This window comes from Salmo salar, chromosome 24, assembly GCF_965601325.2.
Source record: "Salmo salar chromosome 24, fSalSal1, whole genome shotgun sequence".
Taxonomy (NCBI): Eukaryota; Metazoa; Chordata; class Actinopteri; order Salmoniformes; family Salmonidae; genus Salmo; species Salmo salar.
Window position 1 is genome coordinate 38695217 of NC_138314.1, and position 13150 is coordinate 38708366.

The 13150-nt window shown below is 42.7% G+C and overlaps 1 protein-coding gene across 3 annotated transcripts in view; it reads left to right on the plus strand.

The window, feature by feature from the left end:
- Positions 1 to 3826, plus strand: part of LOC106585847 (semaphorin-6A) — a 105612-nt gene extending 101786 nt beyond the window's left edge. For all 3 annotated transcript variants that reach the window (XM_014172532.3, XM_014172533.3, XM_014172536.3), the window contains one exon: positions 266 to 3826. In XM_014172532.3, coding sequence (XP_014028007.1) covers positions 266 to 1383 — 1118 coding nt within the window. In that variant the 3' untranslated portion in view covers positions 1384 to 3826. The remainder of the gene's footprint in view (positions 1 to 265) is intronic.
- The last annotated feature ends 9324 nt before the right edge of the window (positions 3827 to 13150 follow it).

Consider the following 13150-nt stretch of genomic DNA (forward strand, 5'->3'; position numbering starts at 1 on the left):
ATCTTTTTCATTTCAACTGCCAAGGTTTAATCTTTGAATTCATTGTAGGAACCATGAGCTCATTTTTACCAAGTGTAAGGCTGGATTTAAACTGATAACATTTCCTGACAGTAGGCTACAGTATTGCTGCAAATAGGACAAATTGGATACGACAAATGTTTCCTTATTATTTGTGCTTTATTTGTCAGTTAATTTAACCATTAGATTTTCAGCTAAGTCATTGATCACTCATACATTTGAAATAATTGAATCCTTGTCTTTGCAGGGGTTATTCGTGAGAGTTACCAGAAGGGGCGTGACCAGCTGGTCCCTGTCACACTGCTGGCCATCGCTGTCATCTTGGCCTTCGCCATGGGCGCCATCTTATCTGGTATCCTCGTGTACTGTGTGTGTGACCACCGGCGGCGAGATGTTGAGCTGACCAGGCGTAAAGACAAGGACCACGTTCACGATAGGAGGGGATCCATGAACAGCGTGACCAAGCTGACGGGTCTGTTTGAGACCGGGGTCAAGGACGGTCACCCAGAGGCCATCCTCACCCCGCTCATGCACAACGGCCGCCTCACCAATGGCAAGATGCTGATCAAAGCCGACCAGCACCACCTGGACCTTGCCGGCATGCCCACTCCAGAGTCCACCCCCATGCAGCCTAGGCGCAAGCCCAGCTGGGGAAGCCGCGAGTGGGAGAGGAACCAGAACCTGATCAACGCCTGCACCAAGGACCTGCCGCCCATGGGCTCCCCAGTCATCTCCCCTGACCTGGCTCTGAGGGCCTCCCCGGGCCACATCCCCAGTGTGGTGGTGCTGCCTCAGCACCAGCACCAGAAGGCCTACCAGCATGAGTACGTGGAGCAGCCCCACCGCAGTGACCTCAGTCAGATGAGCCTGGACGACCAGGGGGCCACGCTGGAGTACAAGGCCCTGAAGAGCCCCTGCCACGGCCTTAACCTGGTGGAGAGCGACGGGCTGCCGCCTCGCGTGCCCCAGAGGGAGGCCTCCCTCACCATCCCCCCCGCCGTGCCACAGATGGGCAAGCGGCTGGAGGTCCACTCCTCTGTCTACGGCCACGAGTTCAAGCGAGGCTACCCGATGAGCGCCCAGAAAGGATCTGCCCTCAAAAAGCACAACACCAACTCGTCCAACTCCTCCCACATGTCCAGAAACCCCAGTTTTAACCGCGTGGAGATGCCGCCCCCAGCCCCACAGAGGGTGGACTCCATGCACATGACTTCCCAGGGGATGTCCCTCTCCCGACAACCCAGCATAAGCTCTTACGGTTCGTTGCCCCGGACCGGGGTCAAACACCTCAAGCCCGACGTCCCGCCTAAACCCTCTTTAGTGTCCCTCTCGACGAAAGTCAAGTCCAATGACTCCTGCACATAATCAGCACGCTCAGAAAACAAAACAGGGAACACGATTGCATCTCCTTTAGTCTTTGGTCTATGTACAGCAAATGCAACACACTTTTAAAAGATCTTTCTTTTATATATATATATGTAAATATTCTACAAATGGTTGTTGTTGTTGTTGTTGAGCTCAGGCTGTTGACTCCCAGTTTCTTAGGAACACTTGCTACTGAGAAGAAAATTACTTTCATGAACATTTCATTGACGAGCAACATGTCACCGTTGTAGCATTCAAGACGTGGTTGTGTTGGACATTTGAACACCATGACTTGACTGATGTTTTGTTTTCTTAACCGACTGCCAAAAGCAGACAGTGGGAGAAAAGTGGATCAATTGTATAGTGAGGACTGGAGGGTTCTCCCAGCAAGCACTTGGGCACAGTGAGCTCCGACTGGAACGACAGCTTGAGTTTACGTGGAAAACTGTGAAACGCCTCTCAGTGTTACAGCAACTGGACACAGCAATCAAGTTCTGGTTAAAAAAGCCTTGGTCTGAGAATCTCCTGCACTGGTTACTGAATAACACATGACTGTTAATACTAATAGCTTGTTGTATTTATTTTTAATAAGTGCTTTTGAAAATACTGACTTTTTAGGCTCAGAGAGAAAATCTTTTAATATGAATTAATCAAGTGTGAAATTATTTTAAGTCATTCAACTGGAGCCAGTACCACTTTCTTGACACAAAAGGTCCACTAGGTCCTTTGGTTTTTGAAGCTTGAGTTATATGTGACCTCTGTCTGAGGAGGAGATATTTATTTAACTGTGCTGGATGGAACCTACATGTTGGAGCAGAACCTCCCATGTTAAAGCAGTCAGAAAAAGATAAAACACACAACTCCTGGAACTCACTCCCTAAATCACTCCTACATGGGCATCTATCTACGTACGTTCTGCACTGTGGCTTTGCAGTCAGTAACTTCTCTCTCTCCCGGGTTGGCTGCTGGCTCACTGCGTGCCAACAAGCCTCATTCTTGCATGTAAAGTGCAAAGGCGGAAAAAAACATGGAAGTCCACACATGGAAAAGAGAAGTGTGTGGATGTTGGGCCCTCTGCCAGGTGTGGAGAGTAGCCATTTTGGCAGGTTCTGAAACGTCCCATTTTCTCTAGGCGCGTCATGCAGGCCTCTGACTGGATTACATCTGTTGATAGCCTGCTTCTCTTCCACATGTACATTTGTGCCTTACACCCTGAGTAGTGACAATTTCTTTAGCTGTTAACTATGTTTCTTTGTGGTATTTTTCTAATGTCATCTTTTCCCTGGTTTGATAAAGGCAAATATAGAATGTAGGTGTCCTTGTTGTAATTCTGGTCCCTAGAAATATACCGGGGGTGGAGACCCCCACATTCTTATTTGTGGTTCATTTCTGATTGTGCCAATGATGCGCTTAAAGCAACCCTTTTGTTGTGCTGCCAGTGTCAACGATGTTGTGTGTGTGTGATGTTTTTTTTCTTCTTCATACAATAAGTCCTGGTATTGTCTTTTATTTTGCTGTTTGATTGGAGTGATTCATGTTTGTTCTTGAGAGGGCCACTTTGGGTCTTGCTGGTGCACAGCAATAATCTAACACTAACGAACGAGAAACACAACAACATACTGTGCTGACATGACACCTGGTTCCTAGTGTACACTCTAGACAGTGAAAAGCAGGCTGGTTCCTAGTGTACACTCTAGACAGGCTGGTTCCTGTGATAGAGAAGAGTTTCATAACTATTAGGAGATGTATTTAACCTGTTTTTTAAAAACACATGTTCCAGGAGGATTCAAGTCATTTAATTTGTACTAACTCCCTTTATCAAGGTGAATGAGAGTTTAACTGAACAATCTGATGTTTGACACTTATTTTTTTATTTTTTTGCTTGATATCAATTTTTATTGACCACGTCTCCCCAAATGACCACTCCCTTGGTATATTATGTAGATAGGGGAGTTTCTTGATCTCGAGCAGATTTTGATTTACAATGGAGAAAAGCCAACTATTTATCATCCACAGCCAATGCAGGAAGAACGTGTAGAACATTCCCACGTCTGAGGCATATATAGTATGTGTTAATTGAACTGACATGTACACAGATGCACGTAGGGTTCGATTGCAATGAGTGCATCATCATGAGATTAGGCTTAGTAAAGGGGAGGTCATTTGAACCCCGATAGGGCAGACTGCATCTCTTGCCGCGGTATCCATGGTTACTGTGGACAGTGAGTCTCTGTGGTGTGTGCCTTTGTCTTTCACCCTTGCTCTATATATACACACACTGACAGATGCATCAGAGACACTCTCTCAACTCCTTTTGAACTGTAAGATATTGTGATGTCACACTGCTTCCTTCCTTAACATCTGATTCACAGCTTAATGTATGTTGTCGAGAAAAATTCTCTTTAATAAATGCAAAATGTAATAAAAAAATACATTCATGTCATGAAGGTGGTTGCGTTTCCTTGATTTAAGAGCAAAACATGCTTGAAAAAAAGATGATCGCTCTGATATTAGTATACCTGAACAGATAAAAATGATTTTAACTTATGGGCAAACGCTGCTAACATCCTCAATATGGTTAGAAGATTAAGAGATTTATGGCTTTATATCTTATTTAGGCTAAGAGTAGGCCTTTAAGAGTAGTCCTTTAAGAGGAAGCCTTTAAGAGTAGTCCTTTAAGAGTAGTCCTTTAAGAGTAGTCCTTTAAGAGTAGTCCTTTAAGAGTAGTCCTTTAAGAGTAGTCCTTTAAGAGTAGTCCTTTAAGAGTAGTCCTTTAAGAGTAGTCCTTTAAGAGTAGTCCTTTAAGAGTAGGCCTTTAAGAGGAAGCCTTTAAGAGTAGTCCTTTAAGAGTAGTCCTTTAAGAGTATTTAAGAGTAGTCCTTTAAGAGTAGTCCTTTAAGAGTAGTCCTTTAAGAGTTGGCCTTTAAGAGTAGGCCTTTAAGAGTAGGCCTTTAAGAGGAAGCCTTTAAGAGTAGTCCTTTAAGAGTAGTCCTTTAAGAGTAGTCCTTTAAGAGTAGTCCTTTAAGAGTAGTCCTTTAAGAGTAGTCCTTTAAGAGTAGTCCTTTAAGACTTGGCCTTTAAGAGTTGGCCTTTAAGAGGCTTTAAAACAACTTTTCTGTTCCAAGATCTTTTGGTGAAATGTTGGCGGTATTTCAACGTGAATAAACAACAGGCTGATAGGCATCAGTCTGGAACCGTTGTCTGGTTTACAGGTTGGAGTGGTTAATCATCCCCTTTATGATATGTGTGGAGATTAGGTTACAAGGATATGAATGGTCCTTGTCCTCTCACAATCATGTATTGTTTGTTCACCTTTGTGGTACTTCTGAGTCACATTTTCACAGCTCCTATAGTAACACAGGCAGTGTTAGAGGGCAGAATAAGTCCGCAATCATGATATAGCTAGTTCTACATTGACCACTGACTAAGCTCATTTCCGTAGTAGGTTAAAAAAGAGACAGGAAAAGCTCCATATCGTCACAGCAAACAGTAATTTGTGCATGTACTACATGTCTTTGTTAAACCAGTTAAGCAGATACATGTTGGTTGAGGGACAACAAAGCTTTCTGGGAACCAGACACCGTGAGAGAGAGAGAACGTTGTCAGTATTAGTGGGACCTCGTAAACAACACAAAGTGCTCACAGCCCATTGCTGGATACAAAATGACAATGTATCCAAATATAATGTAAGATAATGTATATTCCTCTGATAATGGACAAACAAAAATAGGCACAGTAATGACATTCGCCGCGTATTATAAAAAAATCGATGGGAATTCTGTTTGGATAGTGATCTACTGTAACATAGCAACGGGACTTCTCGATAGCTCCGGTGTTTGCCAGTAAATGTACCAGCACAGCTAGACCAGCACCCTCCCCATCACATCTCTCTCTAATCCCTACTGGCAAGGCTCTGTGCTCTTTTTGATTGCTGCTGCCCCACAATCTGTGGTCACAACAAGCTTAGTGGAGTAATCCTTGACCCCTCATCCAGCGATCAGTTCTCACTGCTGATACATGTCGTATAATGAGCCACATCCTCTTACTATGTGTGACACTCCCTGCCACTTGTCCACCGTTTCAGCCAGAAGACTGTACAGTACAATAACGTCTCTCTGACTGTCCTTCCAAATCAGCACAGTTCATCAAGTCATTAACAACCATTGGCCCCTTTGATGGTCATGACCATTGGTTTGTTGTCGTTTATGTATCATATTGGTATTGTGTGTTGAGAGAATGCCAAGAGTGTGCAAAGCTGTCATCAAGGCAAAGGGTGGCTACTTTGAAGAATCTCAAATATGATATATATTTTGATTTGTTCAACACTTTTTTGGTTACTACATGATTCCATATGTGTTATTTCATAGTTTTGATGGCTTCACTATTGTTCTACAATGTAGAAAATAGTAAAAATAAAGAAAAACCCTGGAATGAGTAGGTGTGCCCAAACGTTTGACTGGTACTGTACATACAAATAACTTTATTACTCCTGTATGAGCGGAGAACCCCCCCCCCCCCCCCCCCCCCCCATTTACTCGACAGCACCCCCACCCAAAGACATCGTTCCGCGGTCATGGTAGTGGGAAGAGGGGAATGTGCTGTGTGAATGAGGAGAGGAGAGGAGAGGAGAGGAGAGGAGAGGGAAGATCTTGAGGACACAGAGGGCTTAAGAGGTGACTGAGCAAAATGGATGGCAGTGGGATCAAAACAAAGCCCATGGGTGACATGAGGGAGCAGAGTGGAGCAGAGCAGGGGGACTTGGACATGGTCCTCCCCCTCACTCAAAAGCCAGTGCCTGGAACTGGGTGTAACTGACTGACTGAATCTAAGAGAGCAGGGGTAATCCTCTGGGAATGGAAACCCTAACAGGGAGCAGAACAACACAGTCATGATTAAATGAAGATCCTTTTTCTGTAGTATACAGTGCATTCGGAAAGTATTCAGACCCCTTGACTTTTTCTACATTTTGTTACGTTACAGCCTTATTCTAAAATGGATGAAATTGTTTTTTTCCCCTTGCCAATCTACATACAATACCCAGTAATGACAAAGTCCATGTTTTATTTTTTTTGTTGCAAATGTATTAAGTACTCAGACCCTTTACTCAGTACTTTGTTGAAGCATCTTTGGCAGCGATTACAGCCTCGAGTCTTCTTGGGTATGACGCTACAAGCTTGATACACCTGTATCTGGGGAGTTGGGTTAAGGTTAGGGTTAGGTGAATGGTTAGCTAACATGCTATGTAGTTGCAAAGTATCTAAAAAGTAGTAAGTAGTTGACAAGTTGCTAATTATCTGAAATGCTAAAGTTCTCCGTAATGAGATTCGAACTTGCAGCCTTTGGATTGCTCAACCCACCCATCCACCCTGATCAACCACCCTCCTTCCGTTTCTGTCTTATGTAACCATACCAAACTTAACATATCAGAATAAATGGATTATCTCGGATTTACGTACAGAATAATATGAAATGTTCTGAGACCAGGTTGGTGTAACAGATCAACTGTTAAATTTGACCGTATACTGGTATTATTAACCCCACTGCCTATGATATTGCAAAACTTGAAATACATAGCCTATCTATTTAGTAGGCTACTAGGTTCCATTAAATGATTGATGTGCATGGTAATGACTCCTTGGGGAGTATTAATGGTAGAACATACAGTTCACCCCTATTAGACAGGCTATTATCATTTTTACTTTTTGCTCTCCTTGCTCCCCGAAAGGAAGCGTGGTTTATAACATACAGTAGAACTTAACATGTGAACAGACAGCTGATATTTGCATAGCCTTATGTAGTAAAACAAAACAAAACATTTAGAATGTTTCAGAATTTGCGTGCAGTGGAGCATATTTTGGTCCCCCCCCCAAAAGCAAAACATTATTGAATTCAAACGAGCTGTTTACAGGTCCACAACAATTTGCAATTGTTTTTGTCTTTCAGAAACGGTCAGTTAGGCTATAGCAAATGTCACTGAAAAAATTCTGCCAACACCTCTAAACACATTTAGATCAAGTTTGCCATTGCTATTTCCTTTAGATACTGTCATGGCCTAATTCCAATATTTCCCAAGTATACAGCAAATAAGGGCGTTAATGTCACCATAAAAGGTGAATGATGGGTATTTTTTCAGGCGGAGTTATAATGCTAGTTCAAGCATGCACAGTTTTGTGATAGGTCTTTTTAACGGGAAACATGGGTATGGTGTGCGCCAAGTTTATAAATCTCATTATAAACTGGGTGGTTCGAGCCCTGAGTGTTGATTGGCTGACACCTGTGGTATATCAGACTACAGTACAAAACATGTATTTTTACTGTTCTAATTACTTTGGTAACCAGGTTATAATACCAATAAGGCACCTCTGGGGTTTGTGGTATATACCACAAACCATAAGAACAGCCCTTAGCCGTCAAGCCATGGTATATTGGCCATATATCACACTTCCTCGGTCCTTATTGCTTAAATTTGTTTGTGCATGCGATGTCTTTTCAGAAATAGTGCACGCAGATATTTAGCAACATTTATAAATGAGGCCCCTGCAACTTACCACAGGTGAGATAAATTAGGGTGAGTATTGGTTAAGTGGGGCACCTGGCAAAGTGGGATGCTTATGTTTTCTAACGGATATCTTTAAATGTGTACAATAACATAACCAAAAATCAATGCCTGTGTGTTAGTGAGCAAGTATGTGATAATAAAAAATGGGTTCGATGGGTATGACATCATCATTGTGGGCGTGGCCTCCCGTGTATAGACAGGTGTCTCTAGAGGCATAATGGTAAGCAAAATGACATAGGGTTCTGAGGTAAATAATGTTAAGGTTATAAAAAAAAACATTAAAACATCATTTTGTAATAGGATGTAATTGTAAATCCAAATGACTGTAAATGGTTTTCTTACTACTCTGACCTTTTTAGAATAATGACATTTTTGGGGATTATGAAATACATGTTTTCTTAACAGAAATACATTTTCTAAATAGGATCAAATGTTCAATTTCATTTTCCTCAAATCTGCTATGAGCTAGCTTGCTAGAAAAAGCTAGCATAGCTGCATTTTTCTACCTTACCAACATAAAAAAATCAGGTACAGGTATATGATCACTAAAAAAGTATTTATTTATTTAGCTTTATTTGACCTATGGTGACAATAAGACAGTCAGGAAAATTGTGTAAGGGTGAGAGGGTCTTTCTGGTTTCATTCTACAAAATGTCAGTTAGAGTGTAGTGTTGAGAACATTGAGCTGATAAGCCTGGATAAAGTTCATTTTATTTTATTTATAGGCTGTACAATTACATATAGGCTACATCATATAATTATAATGAAGTATGATGATAATAATAATGATAATAATAAATTATAATTCTTAATATTCCACAAAAATACATAAATAACGTTTTAATACATTTCATTTGCATGAATGACTGCAGTTTAAAATAAAAATATTGAAATTATTCTCTAATTAAGTGTCCCACTTTGCCAATCAAGGTATCCCAATATGCCAGTATCGACTTAAAAAATGTGGTCTCAGCACAATTTGTGTTTAAAGAAGAGTCATCCATTCTGTGTTTAATATTTATTTATTTTTTCTTTTGTATAGTGTAGTAGAATTCTTAAGCTATTTAGATTGGTATCATTTTGGGGATTCTTACAATGAGATAATTCTGGAAGGTATTCTGGAAAACACATTTTAAGAAAGTGTCTCACTTTACCAATACTCACCCTACCAGTAAACAATAATCACTTGACTCCGATTACATCAGGCTATTTACAATTTTGAATAATTTAGTCAAGACCATTTTTGACTTTGAAGTGAAAAATATACATTTCAGTTTAGATTTGTTTCCTTTCCTTGGTCCTGTGCTGTTGTAAATCAAACAAATACACACATGAACACCTAACGTTCTTTCAATGTTAACTTATTTTAGAAGAAATAGTGAAACGTGCAAGGGTGCAAAAACACCTTCATAATATTGAGTTGCACCCACTTTTGCCCTCAGAACTGCCTCAATTCGTCTGGGCATGGACTCTACAAGGTGTCGAAAGCGTTCCACAGGGACGCTGGCCCATGTTGACTCCAAAGCTCCCACAGCTGTGTCAAGTTGGCTGGATGTCCTTTGGGCACCTACTACCATACTGTAAGGTTCTGGGTGTAGCTGGTGCAGAGGAGTCAGGCGAAGGACAGCAGAGATGAGTAACACAATGAACTTTACTCAAAATTTCCAAATACATGAAGTAATACCAAGCCCACAAACATCGGACCGAATTTACAATAAAACAATCAATCACAAAAACCATGGGGAAAACAGAGGGTTAAATAATGAACATGTAATTGGGGAATTGAAACCAGGTGTGTAAAACAAAGACAAAACAAATGGAAAATGAAAAGTGGATCGGCGATGGCTAGAAGGCCGGTGACGTCGACCGCCAAACGCCGCCCGAACAAGAAGAGGGACCGACTTCGGTGGAAGTCGTGACACATACCCCATTCAAAGACATCTTTTGTCTTACCTATTCACCCCGTGAATGGCACACAGAAACAATCCATGTATCAATTGTCTCAAGGCTTTAAAATCCTTCTTTAACCTGTCTCCTCCCCTTTATCTACACTGATTGAAGTAGATTTAACAAGTGACATCAATAAGGGATCATAGCATTGTAGTTTGCAGAATGGCGCCGGAGAGGATGGCTGATGTTTTACCTGCTCCTAACCAACTGTGTTATTTTGTTGCTTTTTTTTGCATTGTTTGTAACTTTTTTTTAAATGTTTTACTTATTTTGTACATAATGTTGCTGCTACTGTCTCTTATGACCAAAAATAACATCTGGACATCAGAACAGCAATTAGTCACCAATAACTGGTAGAAGCTTTTTCCTTTAACGAGTCCGACGTGAAGGTAATACTGCTTTCCCGGGAACAAGCCCAAATCCCAGTCATTTACGTGAAGAGAAGATGGCGAAAAAGGGGTCGGAGGTCGGGCTGCCTTCTGAGAATTCGTAGGTCAGTGAGTAAACCCCCACTGCCATCTGTTCTATTGGCCAACGTGCAATCATTGGAAAATAAATCCATGACCTAAGATTAAACTACCAATGGGACATTAACAACTGTAATATCTTATGTTTCACCAAGTCGTGGCTGAACGACGACATGAACATCATACAGCTGGTGGGTTTTACACTGTATCGGCAGGATAGAACAGCAGAATCTGGTAAGACAAGGGTTGGCGGTCTATACATATTTGTAAACAATAGCTGGTGCACGATATCTAACAAAGTCTCTAGGTTTTGCTCGCCTGAGGTAAAGTATCTCATGATAAGCTGTAGACCACACTATCTACCTAGAGAGTTTTCATCTGTATTTTTCATAGCTGTCTACATACCACCACAGACCGATGCTGGCACTAAGACCGCATTCAATGAGCTGTATACAGCCATAAGCAAACAAGAAAACACTCATCCAGAGGTAGCGCTCCTAGTGGCCGAGGACTTTAATGCAGGGAGACTTAAATCTGATTTACCAAAATAATACCAGCATGTTAAATGTGCAACCAGAGGGGAAAAAACTCTAGACCACCTTTACGCCAAACACAGAGATGCGTACAAAGCTTTCCTTCGCCCTCCATTTGGCAAATCTGACCATAATTCTATCCTCCTGATTCCTGCTTACAAGCAAAAATTTAAGCAGGAAGCACCGGTAACTCGGTCAATAAAAAAGTGGTCAGATGAAGCAGAGCTACAGGACTATTTTGCTAGCACAGACTGGAATATGTTCCGGGATTCCTCCGATGGCATTGAGGAGTAGACCACATCAGTCACTGGCTTCATCAACAAGTGTATCGATGACGTCGTCCCACAGTGACTGCACGTACATACCCCAACCAGAAGCCATGGAATACAGGCAACATCCGCACTGAGCTAAAGGGTAGAGCTGCTGCTTTCATGGAGCGGGATTCTAACCAGAAAGCTTATAAGAAATCCCTCTATGCCCACCCGACGAACCATCAAACAGGGAAAGCGTCAATACAGTACTAAGATTGAATCATACTACACCGGCTCTGATACTCGTCGGATGTGGCAGGGCTTGCAAACTATTACAGACTACAAAGGAAAGCACAGCCGAGAGCTGCCCGGTGACACGAGCCTACCAGACGAGCTAAATTACTTCTATGCTCGTTTTGAGGCAAGTAACACTGAAACGCGCATGAGAGCATCAGCTGTTCCGGACGACTGTGTGATCACGCTCTCTGCAGCCGATGTGAGTAAGACCTTTAATAAACGTGTCAACATTCACAAGGCCGCAGGGCCAGACGAATTACCAGGACATGTACTCCGAGCATGCGCTGACCAACTGGTAAGTGTCTTCACTGATATTTTCAACCTCTCCCTGTCTGAGTCTGTAATACCAACATGTTTCAAGCAGACCACCATTGTCCCTGTGCCCAAGAACATTAAGGTAACCTGCCTAAATGACTACTAACCCGTAGCACTCACGTCTGTAGCCATGAAGTGCTTTGAAAGGCTAGTCATGGCTCACATCAACATCATTATCGCAGAAACCTTAGACCCACTCCAATTTGCATACCACCCTAACAGATCCACAGATGATGCAATCTCTATTGCACTCCACACTGCCCTTTCCCACCTGGACAAAAGCAACACCTATGTGAGAATGCTATTCATTGACTACAGCTCACCGTTCAACACCATAGTGCCCTCAAAGCTCATCACTAAGCTAAGGACCCTGGGACTAAACACCTCCCTCTACAACTGGATCCTGGACTTCCTGACGGGCCGCCCCCAGGTGGGGGCCCCTCAGGGGTGCGTGCTCAGTCCCCTCCTGTACTCCCTGTTCACTCATGACTGCACGGCCAGGCACAACTCTAACACCATCATTAAGTTTGCCAATGACACAACAGTAGTAGGCCTGATCACCGACAATGACGAGACAGCCTATAGGGAGGAGGTCAGAGACCTGGCCGTGTGGTGCCAGGACAACAACCTCTCCCTCAATGTGATCAAGACAAAGGAGATGATTGTGGACCACAGGAAAAGAAGGACCGAGCACGCCCCCATTCTCACCGATGGGGCTATAGTGGTGCAGGTTGAGAGCTTCAAGTTCCTTGATGTCCACATCACCAACAAACTATTATGGTCCAAGTTCACCAAGACAGTCGTGAAAAGGGCACGACAAAACCTATTCTCCCTCAGGAGACTGAAAAGATTTGGCATGGGTCCTCAGATCCTCAAAAGGTTCTACAGCTGCACCATCGAGAGCATCCTGACTGGTTGCATCACCCCCTTTGGCAACTTCTCGGACTCCGACCGCAAGGCACTACAGAAGGTAGTGCGTACAGCCCAGTACATCACTGGGGCCAAGCTTCCTGCCATCCAGGACCTATATACCAGGCGGTGTCAGAGGAAGGCCCTAAAAATTGTCAAAGACTCCAGCCACCCTAGTCATAGACTGTTCTCTGTTGTTATCTATGCATAGTCACTTTAATAACTCTATCTACTGTACATGTACATATTACCTCGACTAACTGGTGCCCCCGCACATTGACTCTGTACCAGTACCCCCTGTATATAGCCCCGCTATTGTTATTTTACTGCTGCTCTTTTTTTAGGTATATTTTATAAACTGCATTGCTGGTTAAGGGCTTGTACGTAAGCATTTCACTGTAAGGTCTACACCTGTTGTATTCGGCACATGTGACAAATACAATTTGATTTGATTAACCTGGTCAGTCTATGTCATGGAAAGAGCAG